The sequence below is a fragment of the Quercus lobata genome, chromosome 3 (genome assembly GCF_001633185.2).
Source record: "Quercus lobata isolate SW786 chromosome 3, ValleyOak3.0 Primary Assembly, whole genome shotgun sequence".
NCBI classification, from domain to species: Eukaryota; Viridiplantae; Streptophyta; class Magnoliopsida; order Fagales; family Fagaceae; genus Quercus; species Quercus lobata.
The window spans coordinates 70,645,488-70,670,759 of NC_044906.1; the positions used below are offsets into that span (position 1 = coordinate 70,645,488).

The 25,272-nt window shown below is 38.5% G+C and overlaps 3 protein-coding genes across 3 annotated transcripts; all 3 read right to left on the minus strand.

Annotated features, from left to right (window-relative positions):
- Positions 1 to 8,459: 8,459 nt before the first annotated feature.
- LOC115981381 (uncharacterized protein Mb2253c-like) lies at positions 8,460 to 9,032 on the minus strand. The gene has a single exon (XM_031103525.1). It carries the CDS (start codon positions 9,030 to 9,032, stop codon positions 8,460 to 8,462), a length of 573 nt encoding a protein of 190 aa, XP_030959385.1.
- Positions 9,033 to 21,475: 12,443 nt separating this feature from the next.
- On the minus strand, positions 21,476 to 22,594 carry LOC115982874 (receptor-like protein 18). Its single transcript, XM_031105610.1, has one exon. The coding sequence runs from the start codon at positions 22,580 to 22,582 to the stop codon at positions 21,566 to 21,568; it is 1,017 nt and encodes a 338-aa protein (XP_030961470.1). The 5' UTR covers positions 22,583 to 22,594; the 3' UTR covers positions 21,476 to 21,565.
- A 17-nt stretch (positions 22,595 to 22,611) lies between these two features.
- On the minus strand, positions 22,612 to 24,670 carry LOC115981382 (receptor-like protein 6). The gene is made up of 2 exons (XM_031103526.1): positions 22,749 to 24,670; positions 22,612 to 22,630 (listed from the first exon to the last, which is right to left on the minus strand). Exons 1-2 carry the CDS (start codon positions 24,668 to 24,670, stop codon positions 22,612 to 22,614), a joined length of 1,941 nt encoding a protein of 646 aa, XP_030959386.1.
- Positions 24,671 to 25,272: the final 602 nt, after the last annotated feature.

The window sequence follows — 25,272 nt, forward strand, 5'->3', positions numbered from 1 at the left end:
GTTCTTTTTATCGCCCATTTTCTTTTTTCTCCCAAAAAAAAAAAAAATCTATATTATGAAAAATGAATAATTATGTTAATATCTCATTCACATAGGTTTGGCTCAATTGGAATCAAGATTGGCAAGCCAAGGTCGCGGTTCCTCACATAACTCAATGTTCCAAATTTCATTCCATTCTAGTCAATCCTATCATGTGCAATACCATAAATGATTGTATAAAATCACTTAACAACGACGCTTTTCCCTTTATTGTGACTAAATTTGTGTAAGCGACTAAATTTCTAGTTTGAAATAAATCAAACAAGTAAAATAGTTTCACAAATGCGAATTTGTATTTATGATTGTGTGGTACAATTCTCTGGAATTACAAAAGAGTGATCCTCTGATTCGATCTCTTTGCAAAACTTATTGATTAGATTTGTGGTAATGTGGTTTTGACTTGAACACAAAATATCCTTCAATTTGGTTGAGGGATGGATCGAAGATTACTGAAACGGAATTACAATGAATCTCTGGTTATGAGCTTGTTTAGAAATTCTTTGTTCTTCGCGTTCTTCGTGTTCTTCGTGCGTTCTTCGTCTTCGAAGGTTTGTGGTGGAAGTTCTTCGGAGCTTTAGAGGCTTAAATCCATTGAGCTTCACCGATTTGTGAGTTGTTGATGTTTTCGGACACTTTTGGCTTGATTCCCGCAAACTTTAGGATCTAGGCAGATGATCTGGATGATTCTGCTTCGAATGTTCTCCGATTTTGGGGTTGAAGTTCTTGAAGTTCTTGAAGGCTTTGAGGCTTGATCTTCACAAAGCTTTTTCACTTCTGAATTCTAGTCCTCCTCAATGTCTCAGGAAGGCTTCTATTTATAGGAGTTTAGGGGTAGGTGAGCGACACGTGGCGGAACTTGATTGGTGACACATGTCACAGCCTGGTTGGTCCGCTTAAGTCATCGTTTACATGTGCGAGGTTGCTTGTGTCATCTCTTACACGTGCAAAGCTACCTATGTCATCGCTTACACATGCGAAGCTGCTTGTGTCATCGCTTACACGTGCACTGATGTGTGATTGGTTTTTTGCATGAAACTTGGCGAAATTTCCATTGGCTTTTGAATAGTGATAGCAAAACCTAGCAGCAATACATGGTGTTTTGTAATCGGCTGTATTTTGTGAACTTGATAATGTGACGTGTCAACTTGTGATAGGTTGGGAATTTTCCCTCTCTACAAATGCCCCCTCAAGACTCGTTCACGCACACAGTCTCGGAGTGTGGTGTGGGAATGAATTTCGAAAAAAAACGTATTTTTGGTACTTGACTCTTTAAGTGAAGTAGTTGAAGGTGGTGGAGCTGTTGAATGTGGTGGAGCTTTCAGAAGGATGAGATAATTTCCAAGGAGTAGACCCACCCATATGAAAGGCTCTGATGAGACTGAAAAAGGGTCTGCAAGTATTTGAATGTACTTGCGTGATAGAGCCTTCTTAGCAGAGGTTAAGTTGAAGTAGTTTCAAAAGAGTATTTTGGATCGTTGGTGGTGATCACAAGATGTTGAAGATGGGAAAGATGAGAGAATGGTGGCTAGATACAGCATGTAGGGTCATGGAGCTAGCCTTGTGTTCTTAAGAACTTTTGGAGAAGTTATTTCGGAAAATCATGCCTTGGATTACGACGAGGACAGGTGGGAAAGTGGTTGAATGCGCATGCGTAATTGTATCACTCAAGTTAAGTCGAGGTAATTTCAGAAGCTTATGGATTCTGGGTATGCTGGTGGTGGCAATGAAGAAGACGGAGATGAAGCAAAGCAAATGGGCAAAACATACACCACCATGGTGCTGGCCCTGTATGCTGGGACCCTTCTGGTGTAGATGTTTATGGGAAGTACACCCTTGAATATGGGACTGACTGTATGCTGAATGAGGTCCGGCAGCAAGTAATTGAATGTGCCTGTGTAATGGGACCATGCTGATGGACGTTAAGTTGAAGTAATTTCAGAAGAGTATCTTCTGAAATTTTTCAAGCTGATTTTAAGTTGGAGTAATTCCAGAAAGTGAGTTTTGAGGTACCAGCAACGATGACCTTTGGGTCCCATAATAGTGAGGACATGGAATAAGGCTTTGATAACCATTTACCGGCACCAAAGGCTGAATTCTGATGAGCTGGCGCCTTGGAGGTTGTTTTAAGTGTTGGATGGAAAACAATTTGTAGGATACCCCAACAGTTTTTACCATCTTTACTTACTGCCACTTGTTGGAAAAGCACAGAAAAATGAAAGATGGAGCTAACTTGTGATTCTGGTCTTAGAAACCAGCTAAGTTGCTGTTTGTTCCGAACTACTGCTTCTGCTGGAAGACCAAGCAATTGGAAAGAGACTATAGGAGCCCTGAGATTAGGAACAGGTGTGTCTGCCGGACTTGGATTTCCTGGCCAACCAAGTCCACGGAAGCATGGGAGGTCGATACAGGCCTTGTTATGAGTAATTTTATGGACAAATGAGGTCATTAAGGGGGGGCACAAAATTTGCTTGGATCTCAAAACTGCAATGATGTTGTTAATAGGGTTTCGGCCGAACCATGGGAGAGTTGATCTTAAACCGATTATGAAGCAAAATTGGTTGCTAGGTGTTGAGAATGATGAGGTTATAGTGAGAAATGGTTGTGAAAAGGAGGATTTGAAAATCTAAAAGAGGCAAATCTTCATTTCATGATTCAGTGTTTTTTTTTTTCTTTTTTCTTTTTATGAGTTTTTGGTGAACCCGGCCCTCCTATTTATAGTAGAGAGATGAAGAATGGTAGATAGGTAGTTAAGAATGGTAGTTGAGAATTTTTGGTGAGAATGTTAGGTGGGAACGGTAGGTGGAAATGGTAGGTAGGAATGGTAGGCACCGAACGGGAATGGTAAGTTGGAGACTAGTAGGTACCGAACGAGAACAACAGGTTGAACTAATGATCCAGTGTAATTTCAAGTTCCAACACACTTGTGAGAGTTTATTTGTACTTTGAAAGAGCAGTCTTGATGAAGTCTGGAGAATAACCCTGAGGGGATCCCAATTAAATGGATGAATCTCAAATTTTGACCTCAGGAGTTTAAATTTTGGACACCATCAGTACTTCAAAGATGTGGGTTTGATTGGTGATTACTAAGTCCAAAACAAATAAGTAGATTTCAAAGTCAGAATCTTTGTGAAAGTCCAAATAGGACAAGCTTTGCTCGAACGTCTTGATTCTTGGTCAAAGTTTACTTTAAAACCAACAATTGTTTAATCATAATATTTGAGCAATTTTGGATTCTCAAATGAAGAAATAGACCCCAAATTTGGAATGTACACGAAAAATTAAGCAAGGCAAGTGTGGCTTGAAAATTTTGACTTTAGGTTGATTTCAACATAAAAGTCAATTGTCTTGGAATTTAAGCCATTTGTTCAATTTTTGAGTCTCAAATGATGAAATGGACTCCAAAATCAGAATGTACACAAAAAATTGAGTAAGATAGGTCCATCTTAAAAATTTTAACATTTGGTCAACATTTGCACAAAAGTCAACTTTTTTGGAAATTGGACGTTTGCACAATTTTCAAGCATCGAATGAAGAAATGTGTCCCAAAATCGGAATGTACTCGAAAAATTGAGTGGGACAGGTCCGTTTTGAAATTTTTGACTTTTTGGTCATGGTCAAAGGTCTGCTTGGTCAAAGCATTTTTTTTTTTAATTTAATTTAATTCTTTTTTTTTTTTTTCAGGTGGTTCAGATCCGAGTTAAACCGGGTCGGTCCGGGTCAAATCGAGTCAGACCTCCTGGGTGATGACGTCATGGATGACGTCATTGCTCTAGAAGCGTGTGGCATGTGCGAGCTCTGGCGCCAACCGTATGGTGCATGCACGCGTGTACGCGCGTGAGTGAGCCTCCTGGCGCGTGTGAGCGCATGAAAGAAGGAAACGGCTCGTGTTCGTTGAGGCAGATTTTCTGGCGGCGCGTGGAGGCGCGTGGTTGACTTTCTGGACCTGAAAATTTCAAGTTTTGTAGTTCTAAGGTCGTAAAAGACCATGGTGCAATCAGTTTTCTAAAATCACGGGCAGATTTTCATAGATTTGAAAGACTAGACCTTGGGTCGTCGCGAGTCCAGGGCGGCGCGTGGAGGCGCGTGCAGCCGTTTTTGGGCTTGAAATTTTTGGGTTTTGTAGATCGAAGTCCATTTAATAGCCTTGTGGTATCAGTTTTGTGAAATGAAGGTTGGTTTGGCGCAGATTTTGAAAAACTATTCCGTCGGTCACTGTGTGTTCTGGCCGTGCTTTTCGAGGATAATTTTCTTGGGTTTTGTTCATCAAAGTCCTTGGAAGATTTCTGTGGGTTGATTTTTTTTTTTGTGAAATCTTGTCAGAAATTGTAGAAATTTAAATGGGAAACCGCATTGTTGGACTTGTTGTCATTTTAGACTTTTTAGTCCACTCTACGCTGGCTGCTCTATCAGGAGGGTGACTGTGTTTAGACTTGAGGGTCAAGAGGTAGGTGCAGATTTCCTGGACTTTGAGTGCATTTGAGCTTGCAAAATCCGACTTTGAGCTCCAATTGTTCAGTGGCAGTATTTAATAACTTGCCTAATTTTCTTTTTCCTTTTTTGTCTTGTCTCTCAGAAGTTTTCTATATAAAGCCATCGGGGTATGCATTGAGTTGTACAAGCAGCATCTCTGGTGGGTAGCATAATACTCTAAGTGGAGAGAAATTATGCCTTCTTTTTTCTTCTCCTTTTTTTTTTAATATATATTTACATTTTTTTTATGACCTACTTTATTCATACTGATTTTTTTTTTCACAAGCTAGATATTAGAAATGAAGCTCTCTCTTTGATTTTTTTTTTTTTTTTTTTTTTAGACGTACCATGAGATTTTCTTCTGATAAATTCTTTGTTGAGCTTGTTTTTGTTATGCAGCATGCTTTTCTTGGCAACTAAGTTGCACCAACACTTGTCTTTTCAACGCAGCCATTTCAAGAGTCTTTGCAATGTGGCCACATCAAGAGTTTTTTTTTTTTTTTTTTTTTACCACGAAGTCGTGCCAGCATCTGTCCTTGTATTGAAGCCGTGCCAACATTCAACTTTGTCATGAAGTAACGTCAACACTTCATTCGTGTCAACATCCATCTTTGTCACAAAGCTGCCTCAACATTTTATTTGCATTGAGGCCACATCTACACTTCATCCATGTCGAAAACGTGACAATATTCATCTTTGCCATGAAACCATGTCAACACTTCATTTATACCAAAGCCATGCCAACATTGCATCTTTGCCATTGAAGCTACGTCAACACTTTATTCGCCGAAGCTGTGCCAGCATCCATCTTTGTCATTGAAGCTACGTTAACACTTCATTCGTTGAGGCCGTGATAACATTCATGAAGCCATGTCGAAACTTCATTTGCATAGAAGTCATGCCAACATTCATGAAGCCATGCCAACACTCCACATTGCCATTGAAGCTATGTCAATACTTTATTCGCCGAAGCCATGCCAACGTTTGTATAAAGCAATTTTCAGAGGCAACATCGCTCAGATATCAAGGGCGTATGGCACTATAGCCAGACATCAAGATTTCAGAGATGCCAACAAGATGTTGAAAATGCAAGGAGTCCCTATCAAGACTTTGAAGATGCAAGGACTTCTTATTAAGATTTTGAAGATGCCAACAAAACCTTGAAGTTTCAAGAAACTCGCATCAAAACTTTGAGGATGTAAAGAGATGCTGACAAAACCTTGAAGATGCGAGGAGAATACCACTAAGACTTTGACATTGCACGAACATGCCCTTAGAGGAGAGATGATGCAACACTAACTTTGGATATATAATCTATCATCATTCTGGAAAAAGTTGACGTAGTCCAGATTTCAGAGACATGATGTGAAATGACACCACTCAGAAGGGAGATGATGTGGTCCAAATTTCAGAGCTATGAAATGGCATAACTTCAGAAAAGAGACGATGTAGCCTAGACATGGAAGGTACAAGGAGATGCCCCCAGGAGATAAATGATGCAAAGTATACTTCAGAGATGTAAGAGGATGGCCACAGAAAATGAGCAATGCCATGAAGACTTCATTTCTTGCAAAAGAGGTTGGAAATTTTATTTTACTCCACAACCAAGCGTCAACCTATGTTTATCATCATTTCAAAGAAAGTTAGACAACGTCAACTCCTTACAGTCTTCATTTTCTACTGCGTCGATCTTTGATCATCCTATTGAGCAATGCCTTGCCAACCGAAGGGACCTTAAAAGTGCATTGATGACTATTGGAAAACTCCTCAAGTTAGACTGGTCATCCTTCTTCTTTTTCATGTGACTGAACTTAGTGACAAGTACTAAGCTACCTACGTACCCCGGAGAGGGATTAAGTCATTACGTAGTTCAACAATTTTTTTTATGACTTTTTTTTTTATGATTTTGTTTTTTTTTTGTTGTTTTTTTTTTGCAAAAGGGGGGGCTCAGTGTGTAATAGTGGGTATCACCACTGATTGAACCCGAGACCTTGGCCTCAAGGGAGACACGGGCGTCCAACCGCAACGCCACACTCGCAATTGTTGACATGGAGTGGGATTAATTTCTCCTTATTGGTACACTTTCAAGCATAGAAGCATTTGAGGAACTTTCCATCGATGGGGCCGATCCTTGCATCATCACTGTTGATCAACTTGTTAACTTAGTTAGTGTTTGCCCCCTACTTGAGAGTTGGAAGTACATCATAAGCAACGGTCATATGGTTTGACTTGACAACTTCATTGAAGTCTAGATCAATCTTGTTTTCTTTGGCAAAAAAAAAGGACGGCTCACGTGTGTAATCCTCGCCCCACGCCCCACAGTATTTTATGGGTACCAATTGTGCAATAGTTGGTATCACCACTAATCGAACCCGAGACTTTGGCCTCAAGGGCGACATAGGCATCCAACCACTACGCCACACTCACAAATGGTGCCATAAAGGGGGATTAATTTTTTTTTATTTGTACGCTTTCAAAGGTAATGGGAAGACATCATGTACCCTTGCAGCGTTATAGTGGGTAGTTTAAACTCTTACCGAGGAGCAATTCTTGATTTTCAAGCATAGAAGCATTTGAGGAACTTCCCATTGATGGGACCGATCCTTACACCATCATTATCAATCAACTTGTAAGCTCCATTGATGTGGACTTCTTGCATAACATAAGGTCCATCCCATTTTGAAGTAAACTTATTGCCTGTACGATGAGTTATGATGATAGGTCTTCGAACGGCGAGGACTAAGTCACCAACTTGGAATGATCGTGGTTTGACCCTTTTATTGAACGCGCTTGAAAGATGAGCTTGATAGCATTCAAGGCGTTGTTGGGCCTCGAGCCTTTTTTCATCAAGTGCCTCTAATTCTTGCAGCATTTTCTTCTCCAGTCAAACCTTCTTGAATGGCAATCCGTAATGATGGGATTTGGAGTTCTAAAGGAAGGACGGCTTCCACTCCGTAGATAAGAGAATATGGCGATGCTTGAGTAGGAGTTCGAAATGTTGTTCGATATGCCCATAATGCCTCTCTGATTCTTTCATGCCAGTCTCGCTTTGTCTTGGATACCACTTTTTTCAACAAACTGCCAAGTGTTTTGTTAAACGCTTCAGCTAGTCCATTTGCTAGGGCATTGTACATGGATGAGTTGTATTGTTTAAATTCAAACTTCTCACATAGCTCTGTCATCAGCCTATTGTAGAATGGTTTGCCATTATCAGTTATGATATACCGAGGGACACCATACCGATAGATCAAATGAGTTCGAATGAAATTGACCACCGTTTCTTTTTTCACTTCCCTAAGGGGTACAACTTCCGCCCATTTCGAGAAGTAGTCAGTTGCGGCCAAGATGTACAAATGGCCACCAGATGACTTTGGTAATGGCCCTATTGCATCAAGTCCCCACGTATCAAAAGACCAATAGGCTACAGTTGGGTGTAGAGGTTCTGGCGGCTGATGGATGAAGTTCGCGTGATATTGACAAGCTTCGCACTTCTTAGTGCACTCCATAGAATCTTGTACCATCATAGGCTAATAGTAACCCATTCGTTTGATCCTATAGTGTAACTTAGGACCTAACTGATGTGCGCCGCATATTCCAGAATGAGCCTCCTCTAAGCCTTGTTCAGCCTCCTCCTCTCCTAAGCAACAGAGAAACAATCCATCAAATGAACGGCGGAAGAGAGTGTCTTTATAGTAAATGAATCGAGCAGCCCTCCGTCAAATTTCAGTCTTGTGGCATTTATCATCCGGGAGTCTTCCATGTTGAAGATATTCAATGATCACTTGTCGCCAATCTTCTTTTTCGACAAGGCATACAGAAATGATGTTGGCTTACTTTTCTTCTTTTTTTTCAACCACAAGAGGTACCACCCACCTTTGGGAAATAGCGACTTTGGTTGTCTCTTCTTAGGATAATGCTAAGGCAGTAGCCAAATTAGTTAAAGCATCGGCCTATCTATTCTCCTTCCTCGGTATATGCTCCAATGTGATGGCTTCAAAATTTGCTAGCAACTTCTTCGCATATTTGCAATAGGGGATGAGGTCTTCTTTCTTGACGTCATATTGCTCCAAGATTTGGTTGATAACTAATTTCGAGTCTCCCAAGATCTCAAGTTGTGATATGCCCATCTCAATAGCCATCTGTAGACCAATGATCAATGTTTGATATTTGGCTACGTTGTTAGAGCAGAGTTCACTTAATGAGAATGAGTAAAGAAATATTTGCCGTTGTGGAGAAACAAACACTACACCTACCCCCGCTCCTTCTTGATGTGCAGCTTCATCGAAAAGCATCACCCATGGTGGCATTACTTCAATGTAAAACACATCTTCATCCGAGAAATCATCAGAGAACTCCCAATCAGACGGAACTGGGTGATCAGCTAAGAAATCTGCCAATACTTGTCCTTTGACAACTTTTTGTGGAACGTATACAAGGTCATATTGCTGAAGCAAGACTGCCCATCGAGCTATACAACCCGAAACCACTGGCCTGGAGAGAACATTTTTGATTGGGTCTGCCATTGCTATCAAACGGACCATATATGCTTGCATGTAGTGCTCCAGTTTGTCTATAGCAAAGAAAAGAGCAAGGCACATCTTTTCAATAGGAGAATAATTTAATTCAGTCCCATTGAGAGTTCGACTTAGATAATAAAGGGCTCTTTCTTTCCCCTCTTTATTTTTCTTGCGCCATAAGAGCACCTAGAGACCTTTCTTGGGCCGCAATATACAGCACCAAAGGCTTTCCTAGGATAGAAGCACCTAAAACTGGAGGATTAAGTAAGTATCTTTTGATGCATGCAAAAGCATTGCTACAAGCCTCATCCCATTCAAAGTGCACATCCTTTTTCATCAATCTATAGAAAAGTTGACATCGACCAGCCAAATTTGAGATAAATCGTCGTATGTAGGCCAATTTTCCCTGCAAGCCTCTAAGTTCTTGCAGATTCTTGGGCTCTGGCATTTTTTGGATAGCTTCAATTTTGGACTGGTCAATTTCAATACCACGATGCCTCACAATGAAACCAAGAAATTTTCCAGATGTTACACTAAAAGCGCATTTGCGAGAGTTCATCTTAAGCTGATACTTTCTCAGGCTAGTGAACACGAATCGTAGATCTGCCAGATGGTCTTCCCTCCTTTTTGTTTTAACCACCAAATCATCAACATAACACTCCACGTATTTATGAAGTACATTATCAAAGATCTTCTGCATGGCCCGTTGATAAGTAGCACCAGCATTCTTTAGTCCAAAAGGCATCACTTTGTAACAGTAAATTCCCTTAGGGGTACGGAAAGTTGTAAGCTGCTCATCCTTAGGATTCATTCAAATTTGGTTGTAACCCGAAGATCCATCCAGGAAAGATAAAGCTTCATGACCGGTAGTGGCATCAACCATGACCCCAATGATGGGCAATGGAAAATCATCCTTGGGACATACATTGTTCAAATCACAGAAGTCAACGCACACTCGGATTTGTCCATTCTTCTTCTTGACAGGGACGATGTTAGCAATCCATTCCGGGTATTGCACTTCATGAATGAAGCCTGCTTCAATGAGCTTATTGACCTCGGCTTCTATTTGAGGGATAAGCTCTGGCCGAAAGCGTCTTTGAGCTTGTTTGACTGGGCGCACGCCCTTCTTTACGGCCAAATGGTGTAGAGCAATACTCGGATTGAGCCCAAGCATTTCCTAGTAAGTCCAAGCGAACACATCTTTATACTCTACTAGAAGCTTGAGGTATCCTTCTTCTTCATCAGGGGTGAGAAGTGCACTAATGAAAGTTGGCCGGGGTTCTTCAGTAGTCCCTAAATTGATCTCTTTAAGTTTATCAACTGTAGCTTGTCCTCCATCCTCCAAGGCTGGAGGAGCTTCATCGACCTCTTCATTGGTTGCTTCAGCATCTGACAGTGTACCCTCTTCTATTGTAATATGAAACGAGGATGATACCTATTCAATTTCCTCATCATGGATATGTGACTGACTTGTATGTACAATTGTTCGTCTCTTGACTTTGAGCGATCCTTCAGTGTTGATCTCCAAGGCAAAGTTACGTTTCATGCGTGAAGGAATGCTACTGCAGATCTCATCATTAGCTTTCTTCTTCCCTTGAACGTCAAAGTTTATTGAACTTTGAGAATGACTATCAATAGGCCTTTTAGTTGCCCCCAGTCGATCAAAGACCGATTTACAAGCAAGAGTGTCTCGATTTGGTGTTAAACAAGTTGTATTTAACCTGTCGAACACTGTGATTCGTGATGACGAGGCCTCGATGTGATCAAACACTGAGACACGGGGTGAAGAATGGTCTTTTCTTTGATTGGAACTTTCGCCGACCTCCACTGTTATGTATTGGGAACTCGAAGGATCGCTTCTTTTCTTGATCTATATCTGAGCTAGTTGTTCAGGAGTATAACCTAATCCGGTCTTTGGGAAAGGAATTTCATGCCCTTCAAGCCTCATTTTCTTTTGTGTTTTGCTAAGGCCATGCATCTTTTCTCCAGTGGCTTCTGGAATTAGCTTCCCTAAGTCCTCTTGTTTTGAGAAATCATAGCCTGCTTTGGCTAACAGCCTATATGCCTTTGGGTCGAACCATTCTTTTGTCCGTTCGCTTGGTAGAATACCATGCTTTATTGGACTCTGCGAAGATCTCACGAATCCTTTTAACGGCTTCGAGGGTAAAGGAATTGTGGATGAAGTTAAAGGCATAACATGATTTTCTTTCAATATGGCTACATCCTCCATTGTGAGCTTTGCAGGAAGCCTTCCCACGTCTTTTGTAGGTTGAAGGCATTCTGTGAATGGTGATTGTCCATTCTTGCGGTGCGATAATGGTATATACCAGAGGAATGGTTCTGGACCTTTCTTCAGGGAAGAAATGTCCTTTTTGGCGATGAATTTAACGTGCTCCTCTTCACACTATTTACTTTTTATAGATGGGGTCTCAACTGGAAGAACCTCACTAGAAATGTCTTCTTTTGCATAAAATTTTGCATCAGCAAAATGAGTTTCGGTTTCTGCAAAAGGCTTTAAATCGGCATCGACTATTTTTATTCCATTTTGAAAGAACTTGAAGCATTGATGCAAGGTTGACGGCACTATTCCATTTTCATGGATCCAAGGATGTCCTAACAACAAATTGTAGGTCGTTTTAGCGTCAATGACATGGAACAAGACATTGCTTTTCAATTCTCCAATGATCAATTCTAGGTGGATCAGGCCTATTGCACGTTGTCCTCCTTGGTTAAAACCTTGGATGACCAAACGGCTGTGTGATAATTCTTCCATAGTAAAACCTAGTCGTTTCATGGTCATTTTTGGAAGTATGTTAACGGCTGAACCTCCATCAACAAGGATACGCTCGATCCTTTGTTCACGAGCATAACTAGAGACATAGAGTGGGCGATTGTGGGGCTTAGAGCCTAACAATAGATCCTCATCAGTGAAGGTTAAGTCTGGAAAGCATGCGTAACATCCCTGTGTTTGTTGAAGCATATTGGTATGAGGGACGTATATCTCTGGTTTTTCAAGAACTTGGGTGATCACTTCATTTGGTGATGTGGAGGATTGCAAGGGTTTAACTTCATCGACCTGAGATTGGAGTTCCTCCAAAGATGACAAGGTCTCTTTTGGATCACCATGGTCAACATCCTCCTTTTCGTCCTGAATTTCGCAACGAGAGACTGTGTGGACGGCCTCGGCTGAGTTACTTTGAAAGAATTTTCTGGGGAAGAATTCTTCCAATGTGATGAGCTTTTAAGATTTTCGAGTTTGTGCTGAATCTTCATAGACTTTTGTTCCTAGTCTCACTTGTCTCTTCTCACTCATTCTTTTTTACCAAGGCTAAATCTGATTTTGTGCTCTTTTAGACTCTTGGGTGATCAAATGAAGAGGGAATGCTCGTTTCTTCTTCCATCTCTTGTGAACAACCATCGTCCAACCTTTTTCCTCATCCATCATTGATCTTTTATCATCATTTGACTTACAATGAGGTCCTTTTTGTGAGAGCTGAACTTGAACCGATTCCAGAGAACCAAACTGGATGAGCGTGGTATTTGCCCCTTGCTTAGTAGTCGGAGACAGGGAACTAGGTAACCCACAAGAAAATGTGACAAGGTTTGACTGAGCAGCATCATTAAAATCTAAGTCGATTTTCCTTTCCTAGGCTAGCTTCATGATGAGTTCAGGTCATTAACTTTCCTCATCTCTTCCGGTCGTTTGCATTTTGGCAATTCAATTAATTTCAACTTGAGCAATTGTTCTAGCATTTCAGGCATATCGACGTCTAGGAAAGGATAGACCTTTTGTTCCTATTCCTTAAGTGATGAGCGACGCGTCTCACACTATTGACCTCCTTCGGGCCTCTTTTCATTAGCCTTCACATTTTTTGTTGAAATTTTGACTGGGGTAGGATTGACATTCATTGAGTCTTTGATATTACTTTTCGCATTCCTGTCATTTTTCCTTATTTCTTGTCTTTCTTTCCTTTCCTCAAGTACGGGAGGTTTCGTATTTCCATGGCTAGAGATACTTAATTCCATGTCATGTGCACGAGTTGCCAACTCTTCAAATGTTCGGGGCTTTACTCCTTGAAGGATGTAAAGAAGTCCCCAATGCATGCCTTGAATGCACATCTCTATAGCAGATATTTCAGTAAGTCTATGCTTGCAATCTAGACTCGAAGAACGCCACCGATTGATATAATCAACGACAGGCTCATCCTTCCACTGTTTAGTATTGGTAAGCTCCATCATGCTTATTGTGCGTCGTGTGTTGTAGAATCGATTGAGAAACTCCCTTTCAAGTTGTTCCCAGCTATCAATTGACTCGGGCTCTAAGTCTGTATACCAATCAAAGGCATTCCCCTTTAGTGAACAGACAAATTGCTTTACAAAGAGGCCTTCTTGAGTCCCTGCGTTCTCGCAAGTTTCTACAAAGTGAGCAATGTGTTTCTTAGGGTTTCCTTTGCCATCAAATTGCAAGAACTTGGGAGGTTGATACCCATTTGGCATTCTCATGTTATCAATGCGCTTTGTATAGGGTTTGGAATATATGAGAGAACTTGTGGAAGAACCTCAATATTGTGCCCGAATGGTATTTGTAATTATATCCTGTAGTTGTTGGACAGATATCGAGGCTATTGAGGTGGAATGTCCATGTTGAGAAGTGCCTTCACCTCTTTTTCCTTTATCACCCCTCGCGTTTTCTCCTTTGAACGTAAAGCCAGGTGGGTGCTCAGGGCCAAGACTTGATTCACCCGAATCTTGTACCTCCAGCTTGTTCATTAGGGTTGCAATTTTGACGTCCTTTTCTTCAAGCGCCTTTGTGAGAAGGATGACCCTTTTGTTCCATTTCAGCTATCTTTTCTTCCATGGTAGAGGTGTTAGTCATCATTACTGGCATGACCTCTATAGATGATGGAGAAAATGATAAAACAGGATGAGTTAGAGATACTTCACTCCTTAAGTTTCTCATCACGGGCGAAAAGTTGATAGAAAAGGTCTTTATTGGGGACGATTCATTACTAATCTCCAAATCTTTCGAGGTAGATGAGTCTTTAGTGGTAGCTTTCCTATTTGCAAGAAATTCCAGAGAGATGACAGCAGGAGATTGGTTTTCTTGGGTTGGTTGAGGTTGGAGTCGATCAAGAGCTTTGGATTGACTGCGAGTGATTGGGCCGACATACTCATCAACACTGGAATCATCAACCACTGATTTTCGGACATTCTTGCTAGAGGCCATTGAAGCCAGTAGCAAAATGATGTCGAATTTCTTTTCTTTTGAAGGAGAATGAGATGAGAGGCAGAGAGGTCCCACCAGGCGTGCCAGAATTTGTAAGTGACTAAATTTCTAGTTTGAAATAAAGCAAACAAGTAAAATAGTTTCACAAATGAGAATTTGTATTTATGATTGTGTGGTACAATTCTCTAGAATTACAAAAGAGTGATCCTCTGATTCGATCTCCTTGCAAAACTTATTGATTAGATTTGTGGTAATGTGGTTTTGACTTGAACACAAAATATCCTTCAATTTGGTTGAGGGATGGATCGAAGATTACTGAAACGGAATTACAATGAATCTTTGGCTATGAGCTTGTTTAGAAATTCTTTGTTCTTCGTGTTCTTCGTACGTTCTTCGTCTTCAAAGTTTTGTGGTGGAAGTTCTTCGGAGCTTTAGAGGCTTAAATCTGTTGAGCTTCACTGATTTGTGAGTTGTTGATGTTTTCGGACACTTTTGGCTTGATTCCCGCGAACTTTAGGATCTAGGTAGATGATCTGGATGATTCTGCTTCGAATGTTCTCCAATTTTGGGGTTGAAGTTCTTAAAGTTCTTGAAGGCTTTGAGGCTTGATCTTCACAGAGCTTTTTCACTTCTGAATTCTAGTCCTCCTCAATGTCTCAGGAAGGCTTCTATTTATAGGAGTTTAGAGGTAGGTGAGCGACACATGGCAGAACTTGATTGGTGACACATGTCACAGCCTGGTTGGTCCGCTTAAGTCATCGCTTACACGTGCGAGGTTGCTTGTGTTATCGCTTACACGTGCGAAGCTGCCTATGTCATCGCTTACACGTGCGAAGCTACTTGTGTCATCGCTTACACGTGCGCTGATGTGTGATTGGTTTTTTGCATGACACTTGGCGAATTTCCATTGGCTTTTGAATAGTGATAGCAAAACCTAGCAACAATACATGGTGTTTTGTAATCGGCTGTATTTTTTGGACTTGATAATGTGACGTGTCAGGCTGTGATAGGTCGGGAATTTTCCCTCTCTACAATTTGATCACAAAGAGTGTACTGTCTTCATGGCATCGGAGATTATTGAGATAGTAAATGTAAGTGCTTTCATACAATGAAGAAAATGTACAAGGATTTTGCAACACATACCCTAAATAGTCTTAGACTCTTAGTTGAATGTGACACATTTATTCTTGACACAGGCAATAAATAGAAGTAAATTTGAAATACCAAAAAATTAAGGCCAAAATGGGCATTTGCCCCTTTCGCCCAAAAGATGTAGCAAAATACCCATGTTTTGAAACTATCTAGCAAAATGCTCTTGTTTTGAAACTCGATTTTTAGAAAATCGAGTTTCAATGAAAAACTCAATTTGATGAAAATTGAGTAATGTGAGAAATTTTACTGGGAACTTTTTTTTTTTTTTTTTTTAAGTTTGATTTCACATAATTTGATTTTCTAAAAATTGAGTTTTTCATTGAAACTTGATTTTTAGAAAATCGAGTTTAAAACAAGGGCATTTTGCTAGAAAGTTTTGGCAAAATAGGCAAATGCCCATTTTAGCCAAAAAATTAATATTATTGCTAGGCATGTTGAATCTCTCTTCTTCACATCGCAATGTGATCCAAGCTTTTCTGTAGATTATTTTGATTTTGATACCAAGATTGAAGCTTTCCTATCTATTCATCCTACTCTGGGCATAAACTATAAACAATCAACATATATCCCCACCTTGCTTAGAGCTCGTACATGATGAGAACGAAGAGAGTATATTACCTGACTAGAAATGTCACAAATATGAAGAGCAAAGAAGCCTAAGAAATTTGTAAATCTTTTGCTCAATCTGATGTCTGCTTTCTTGAATTAAAACTTTGTATGGAAGAAGTTTTGGAGAGAGAGGGCGCAACCTCATAGAAGAGACGTGGGAAGCGTTAATTAGGAGGGTGCAAGCTCACACGTTAGGCTGTGATTTAAAAGAGACAGCTAAATTACATTAGAAAATCATTTAAGTAGAGAAAGACATCCTAGCTTAACCTTCCTAAAAAATTAAGGAAAAAAATAGAATCCAAAATGCCCAATCAAAGCTCAATGATTGTATTATTTGGAAAATCCACTTTCGACTTCGTACTGAAAATTCCAAGCGGCCTATTAAATTATTAATAACTTGGCACAAGCATATTCCCGCTGATCTAGATATAAATTAAAATGTTTTCATAAATAATAAGTCCTAACAATGGAAATAGCAAAATAGGTCTAAATCTATTGTGGGTTCTAATTAGCTCAAATGATAAAGTCTTTGATGATTGTATAAAAGATCTGTAATTTAATCCCCGCCTACACCAAAAACTAATTGGTATCTTGGCTTGATAATAAAAGAGCTATTATCAGGAGCAGACGCTATAGGTTGAAAACTCTCAAAAAAAAAAATGTCTAAACCTATTACATTCAAAAGCTTATTGGGCCAAGTTGTACGCACTAAGCTGCACTAATTTTTTTTTTTTTTTAATTGGCAAGAATAATTGGATCTCTTCTTACAATGGAAATATCCCAACAACATCAACAAATCTTAGGTCCCACATTTTTTTATGTCAGCAATAGATTCTAAACAAAATTAGTTTGGGTCGATCACATTAACATATCATCAATTGTTGAAACAATAGTCCAATGAAACGGCAATTCAAAAGACTTCAAAATTCAAAAGATTTAAGACTTTTACAGCACCACCTTCGAAAATATTGTTCAGGCTCTTCAGACTGGCGGCATTGGATAGAGCAAGCAAGGCCGGCTTGATAGCTTGGGCTTCTCCCATAATGCATCTACCTCCCTGATGAAAAAAATTAGTCCTGAGTGAATCTTCCATCTTCAATCCCTGCATGATACTGTTAAGACCACCCCAGCATCCATGATAGCAGCACCAAAGTTTACTTTTCTTTTCTCTCCTCTTATTGGCCCTTCCTCGCAACTTGTTCACGAGCTTTTGTCTTCTTTAATTAGCAAACTATACTTGTTTTGTGACTTTCCTTAACAAGACTATTAACTAAAATTCTTGTAATTAAAAAAAAAAGTTAAACTGTGTACAAATATCAAGAAAAACTCAATTTTGAGTGTAAATAAAAAAATTATTGGCAAATGTATTTTTTCGAAAACAATATGCATTACAACTATTTATTGAATATTTAATATTTTTTGGACAAACAACTTTAGGTTCTCATTAAAATTTAAAAGACCCCTTTTAAGATGAAAATGGGATCAAATTGTTGGTGGCTATCAATCTTCAACAGTCAACTAACTAAAAGGGTCACCACAAACCATTTGATATCTAGTAAACTAAAATATTTCTTACACATTGTGAATATAGCGCAGATTTGCAACTTCCTCAAACTTAATTTTGTTATTAATACAGGTCAAGGATCTTCTAACTCTATTGTTTTTTTTTTATATTTCTAATAAAAATTTCCAAAATTCAAATCTCCCCACTTGAATTGTTACTACTACACAGTTCCTACTAATTCTAAGTGGAGTAATATGCTGGCAAATTTTATTTTAGCCAACCCTGAGTATTCAAACAAATGTGTTCAATTATACGCTCATAAGTCATAAGGGACCAATCTTTTCCTTTTAAACCAACTGGGTCCCTCCAAACATTTTAAATTTTGTTGTAAAAGACCTGGTTTAATTTATCTATTTTCAGGCCGAATTGGGCTGTTCCTCAGAAAAAAAAAACTGTCTCTTATTACCATGTCATCCTTGTTATAATTCTCTATCAAGCTACTCTGCTCAGCTTGTATCCTATACTCCATTTACTCTTGACCCCACATTCCTAGTCAATCTTGCGTAGCAAACCTCCACCGCCCAGTCAGTCCCAAGCGGCACCACTTGCTTGAACACCGAGCCAGGCCAAAGAAAAATTGTATGTGTAAGGGCTGCACCGTGTATACCAATAATTGCATTGCTTGAATGTATCAATTCATAAACTTTGTAGATAGGGTTCATAGGTGTTGGCTCAAAAATAATCACATTAAAACTAATCTTTTTAGCTTCAAATTTTACTTTATTTTGGTTCAAAAGTACATAACCTGCACCACCATTACAACAAATCAACACAGGAATTAATCTAGATTTTGAAGGGTTAAATTAGAGAGAGAGTTTTGATTTGGAATTTGGGCCGTAGGCCTTCTCAACTAAGGCATGGAAATGTGTGAACGTTTTTTAGTTTGGTATTAATTTAGGGTCTATATTGACCAAACCATGCGATATAATCAATGGCAGAGCCAAGATTTAAGTTGAGGGGGGTGTAAAATTTGTATATGATACATGCACTTTCACAAAAGAAAAAATAAGTCAAATATTATAATACGTAAGTACAAAGGAGTTTTATCAGGGTTCATTATGGATTGTGGCTTTCCAAGCGGTGCACTTTGCTTTTCACGTTGGTATGCAAGACTGCATTTTTGAAGGGATTGACCAGGGCCTTTTTGCTAAAATACAGTAGGGAAACATTAATGGTCTGTTTGGATGGAGGGGGGAAGGAGGGGGAGTGGAGGGGAGTAGAGTAGAGTTGGCTAAAAATAAGCTAATTTTGTGCTAAATCTACTCTACTCTACTCTACTCCCCCTTTCTCTCCCTCAATCCAAACGGACCATAAAACTTATGTGTAAGGCATGCTAGTGGAGGACTTGTGGTTACTTATTTATTCACTTAGAAGGTAAAGTTATGCTCTGTTTCAATGCTAAAGAAACAAAGTGGAGTTTTAGTTGGCTAAATTATCATTAAGTGTGATTGATTATAGCTTTTGGTTAGATGAAATTCCTCACAAGATAGGGAAGATCTTTGATCTAGATTGCAATTTCTACCTAAAGAAAAAAATAGGTTGGGGTTTTTAATAAGCATTAGCTATGAAAGTAATGGCTTGTTTGGATGTTTAAAAAAGGAGGGGGAGTAGAGTAAAGGGAGGGAGAGTAATTCAATTACCTTATTTGAAAGTTTTTTAAGGAATGAGGGGGAGGGATCTGGAGGGATTTGAAAGGGTTTCAACTATCTCTAACCCCTCATTTTTAATTCTCCCAAATTAAAGAGATTTGGAGGGAGAGTAGAGTAGATAAATTATTGACCAAATGAATTCCCTAATTTACCCTTTCTAAATTAACAAAATTACAAACTAAAAAATTAACATAGATCCTTCTTTTCTTTTCTTTTCCTCAGTAACTACTAATTAAAAAACTATTTTCCTCAGTAACCAAACTGAAGATTAATTATTTGACTTCGAAAACTTTTCAAAGCATATTCTCAAGAATCAAAGAGAGCACCAAGTCCAGGTCATATTTATGAAATTGCAAAGTGCAGGTTTTCTAGTACATATTTATGAAATGGCTGTTGTGCTTTTTGATCAGTTTGATCGTTTGTCTAATAGATTTCTGCAACAATCTCAACGTCAAAAATTTTCAACTAACCCGTCGGCCAACTCACCAACCACTCAATGTTACATTGCTCTCTCCTATATATAAATAAGCCAATTTTTGGTGAACCATCTCAGGAATATTTTTGCTCTCACAAAGCTTGAAAATTTCCACAACACTATTTTTTTCTATTTTTTGTCTCATTGTTTTTCATCTCTAGCCATTTCACGCACTGTTGATCAGTTTCGTCGTCACCTCTAACATGATGTTGGAGAGCAGGTCAATTTTATTATTATTTTTTTTTCTTTTGATTCAGCTTTGTCTGGTTTGATGGAAATTGTACAAATTTTCCCGAGAAAATAACTGATAACTTGAATTAATATTGACATAGAATGTTATCAGAAATTGAGTTTTTATGCTCAGCTGGGTTATCGTTGAAATGTGGAAATTGAAGGGATTGGTGAAATGTGGTGCAGGTATGGGATGGCTTTTTCTTGGCATCCAAACAGCAAAAGAACATATATAAAAAATTGCTTTATTGATTAGATAAAAAAAAAAAAAAAAAATTCAAATAGGGATAAATTTGTCTATTTAAATCATTTCCTCTCATTTTCATCCCAATTTTTAAAACATCCAAACAAGAAGAAAGGTTAATTACTCCCTTCCCCCTTACTAATTTTAAAAAACATCCAAAGAAGGTAGAGGATAACCATTCCCCTCTACTCTCCTCCCCACTACTCTCTTTCCCTCAACTCTCCTCTACTCTCCTCTCTCTCTAAACTTCCAAACAGGCCATAAGGGTTTCTTTTGGGCAAGCTAGGGGGGGCAGCTACTCCCTCCCCCCCCCCCCCCCCAAACAATCTCCCCTTACTCCGCCCCTAGATATAATACTCTCATTGGGGTTCATGATAAAGTATTTTGTGACAACACGTAATATTTCTGTGTACTTATTGATGCACCAATTAAGAGCCTTTGATATCATAAGTACAACATCTTGATCAGGGGAAGATTGAATTGATAGTGATGAAGATGCGATGAAGCCATCACTGAATTCATGGAAGATGTTTCCAGTGAATCCGCCAGCATTGAATACTATGTTTGGGGCCTTGTGTTAGATATCACATTTTGGGCTTGAGATGAGGATTACCCATTTAATTCTGGACATTGTGTGAGTCTCCAATTTGCGTGGATATTTAATGGTTTATATCCTAATGATTTAAAGTATATTTTGTTGGTGTTTTTGCAAAATGAATAGTCTGATCTAGGAAGTATCGAATGGCAATATTCTTTATATGAGAATAGCATTTAGCAATGGCATTGGCAAAATATAAAGTTAATGGAAGATACAATAAATAATATCCAATTGACACAAAATTTGACATGTGTATTAAAAGCATAAAGAAATCGCAATTCAATGGTTAGATTTTCAAATTACATAGTTATGTTAGTTTTTTTAATGTAAGTTGAAGCCATAATTTAAAACCAAGTTTATGGCCAAACTTTGTCCCATATATAACAGTAATCCTGAAACAGTATTCCGATACATACTATTACCAAAATATTATATTTTAATAGTCAATCCAAAATAGTCTTTAAAATGAGATTCAAAAGTTTGTTTTAACCACAAATCATGACTCTATATTGTCCCTTGAGCCATATATATATAAATATAAATATAAATATATATATATATATATATATATTTTCGAGAAGTGATGTAGTGATTTGTATTAAGCTATAGTGAGATGGTGACATACTTATATGATATTGGTGCACACGCTTTTTTTTGTATAATAAAATATAATTCTAAGAGTCTTATAATTATTTCATTACACTCAACAAGGCTTAACTTATTACACACTTAAATAAAATCATTACAATAGCTGTAAATCTATAGCAAGTGCCTCTGCTAGTCCTAATCTTCACATATGTAAGTTCACTCCAAAATTTCTCACAAGCCAATGTGTCCTTCTTGAGGTGACAAAATGTCCAGTAACCAATCCAATTACCAATCCACAAGCATATCCTATCACTACCACTTTCCAGCCAAATCCTTTTCCCAATGACGACTCATTTCTCATTTCAGAAGTTGGTATTTCATTATTTCCACATTTCTTTGACAACTGAAAGCCACACAATCCAATGTTTCCCTCAAAAGAGGAACTTTGAAACGTCAAAAATTGCCCACCTTGTGGAATTGGACCAAAAAGTTGATTTTGAGAGAGGTTCAAATACTCAAGAAATGTGAGACTTGTTAGCTGTTGAGGGATTTCACCAAAGATGCTATTTCGAGAAAGATCCAAAGATTCAAGCTCAACTAGGTTTCCCAACGATGATGGGATAAGGCTCATAAAGTTATTGCTTGATAAATTGAGTACAATTAGTGCCTTGAGGTTCCCCATGCTCTCTGGAATTTCTCCATAAAACCTATTGTTAGAGAGATCAATAGCTGTGAATATGGTGAAGATTTTTACCAATTCCAATTCTATTCCCTTATTCACTATAGTCAGTGAGTCTGTATAGTAACTGGAAGCGTCTCTCATGTACCCCAATTGTGATTTGTCGTAGCCAGTGACCCTTGAGATTGCACTCCAATTTTGAAAGAACTCTGATGGTAACTGGCCAGAGAAATTATTGTGAGAGAGGTCAATGACATGTAGCTTGGATAAGCCAAAATTTACATGCAGATCCCATATAGGACCATGGAATCTATTTGCTCGCAAGACAAGAATCCGTAACTCTGGTAAAGACTCCAACCAGAAAGGGAATGTATCATTCAATTTGTTATTTCCAACATTCAAAACTTCTAGCATTTTACATTTGACTAGTGATCGTGGAATCTTCCCATGTATTTGGTTGTGATTCAAGTCTAGTGTCATCAAACGACATCCATTTTTGAATGTTGCAGACAAGTTTCCTTGAAAGTGGTTATTTTTCATAGCCAATACTACAAGATAATTGCTTGAGTTCAGCAAACAATGTGGAATCTGACCAGTCAATTGGTTATTAGACACATCAAGGACTACCAGAGCATGCACTTTACATATCATTGGGGGGATACTTCCAGTGAAATTATTTTTTGAGACAAAAAAATAATTTGCAGACAATGGGGGAATAGGAAATGACCCTTGCAACATGTTGGAACTCAAGTCTAGAAAGACCATATTTTTCCAAGGAAGAACCACTGGAGGTTGCTCAAATTTGCTTAAAAGGTTATAAGAAAGATTTAGGAATTGCAATGTCTCTTCTCCAACATTCCAAAACCATTTAGGTATGTTACCTTTAATGTTGTTATTGGAAAGGTCTAAACTTTGCAATTCATTTTGAGCTTTTAGAAAATCAGGAAATTTAGTCAAATTGCAAGAAGACATTGACAAAGAAAAAAATTTGGGAAGGGTTGAATTGATATTTGCTTTTGAAACAAATACTTTGTTACCTGAAAGATCGAGCTCTTGAAGCTTTTTAAGCTTGAAAAAAGTGTTCAACTCCACCTTGCCCTTTAGATTGATTGAAGAAAGATACAACCTTTGTAGCTTAGTGAAATTGACAATTGACCTTAGAATTGATTCATTCATTTTGCTTTCACTCAATCCAAGGGCACGTAATGGTGATAAAGAGTTATTTTGGAATTTGAGAGGGACAATGAGCTGATTTTGATCTAGATATAGTGCATGCAATGAAGGGATTGTAAACAAAACCGAGGGAATGGCCTCTGTGAGTGAGTTATATGACAAGTCAAGGTAAGACAAATTAAGAAGTGTGCCTATTTCAAATGGGATTGGCCCTTTCAATTGATTTAGGGAGAAATCTATCAAACTGAGTTTAGTAATATTTGTCAACCAAACTGGGAAGCTGCTGTCAAAATTGTTTTGTGAAAGGCTTAAGACTTCTAGGTGTGTAAGATTTCTCAAGAAAGATGGTACTTCTCGAATGAAAAGGATTTTTTCTAGTACCAGATTAGTGAGTTTTGCAAGGCTTCCCAATGTGGAAGGAAGCTGACCATTAAAATTGTTATATGAGAGGGAAAGATGAGTAAGCTGTGATAGATTTCCAATAGAAGGGGGAATCGCCCCTGAAAAATTACTATAACTAAGATCCAAATAATTCAAGGACTTGAGGTTGCCAATTGAACTCGGCAATTCCCCTGAAAAATTTGTATCAGAAAGACGCAATTCCTTTAGGGAACTATGAGATTGAAATTTGGGAAGAAAACCAATGAGTTTTAGGTTATATGACAGATCAATGGCTTGTATCTTGGGCAATAGGAAAATATCTGAGTGAAATTCACCCTGCAAATTGCAGTCATACAGAGTGAGAGAAGTCAAGGAAGACAAATTTGCCAGTGATTGAGGTAGCGACGATGAAATGTTCACTTCACGTAGATGAAGTTCTCTCAAATATGTCATGTTCTGGACAAGTGCTTCAAGATCAATTCTTCTGAGATCCAACAATTTCTCATAATAATCACCACCAACAGAGTAAATAAAATAATTGTTAGAGAGATCAAGTGAAACCAAATTGGATAGCCATGAAATTTCCGACGGGATTCGGCCATGTAAGAAGGAAAAAGAGAGGTTAAGATGGGTCAACCTCACAAGCTGGCCAAATTCAGAAGGGATTGTGGAGGAAGAGAAGTTGTTGGAGTCAAGGTTGAGTTTCCGAAGGTGACGCAAACTGAAGAGACTGCTGTTAGAGTTGAGAGGCCCATAAAGCCAACTGTTGCTCAGGTCCAAGCCAATCACCTCACCATTCTGTGTATCGCATGTGACCCCATCCCAGGAACAACAATCACTATCTGCCTTCCAAGACTTCATCTTTGGATAAGAACCATTATAGTAATCATAGTAATCAGAATAATCAGAATAATTCCTTTCAACAAATTCTTGCCTTAGTTTCAGCAAATGAGCACTTTGGTCGGGGAGGCAATGATGTTGAGAGGAAGTACTAGAGGTAGTTTGGGAATGAGAAATGAAGAGCAAACACAAGGCAAGGAATAAAGACAGGTATTGATAATTCATTTTCCCCATACTGAACATCTTTACAGCAAAGGAAGTAAATGGAGAATTGGGTGGCAAGTGTTATAAGGGATAAAGAACCGATGATAGGAGTGGATATTTATACACACAATCATGCCGATAATGGGAATGGGAGCCAAGTTTTTTTTTTTTTTGAGAAAGAATGGGAGCCAAGTTGAAAGGACTAAAGTAACAGGATATTTATCTTTATTTTTATTTATTATATTTTGTGGTCTAAATTGAATTGGATTTCACCAAATTGATTTGAAAGGACCGTCCGATATAATTAAATCCATTAAAAGGTGCTCATCTTTCCATACACGGTTGTTACGGTTTTATTTGTTAGAGCATTCACATCAGCTCGTCTAAAATATTCCGTCTATTTTACACCAAAAACCTACTTTTTCTATTTTACACTATCATTTTTACAAAACACCCACATCAATTCATCTATTCTATCACTTCCCTTATTTAAATAATCAATTTTCTTAATTATTTTATTATTTTTCACCTAACCCTTTTACCCGTTTTTTTATACGCACTTTCTCTCTCTCTCTCTATCATATTTACCGATTTCTTTCTCTCTCTCTTCCATTTCTGATTTCTTTCTCTCT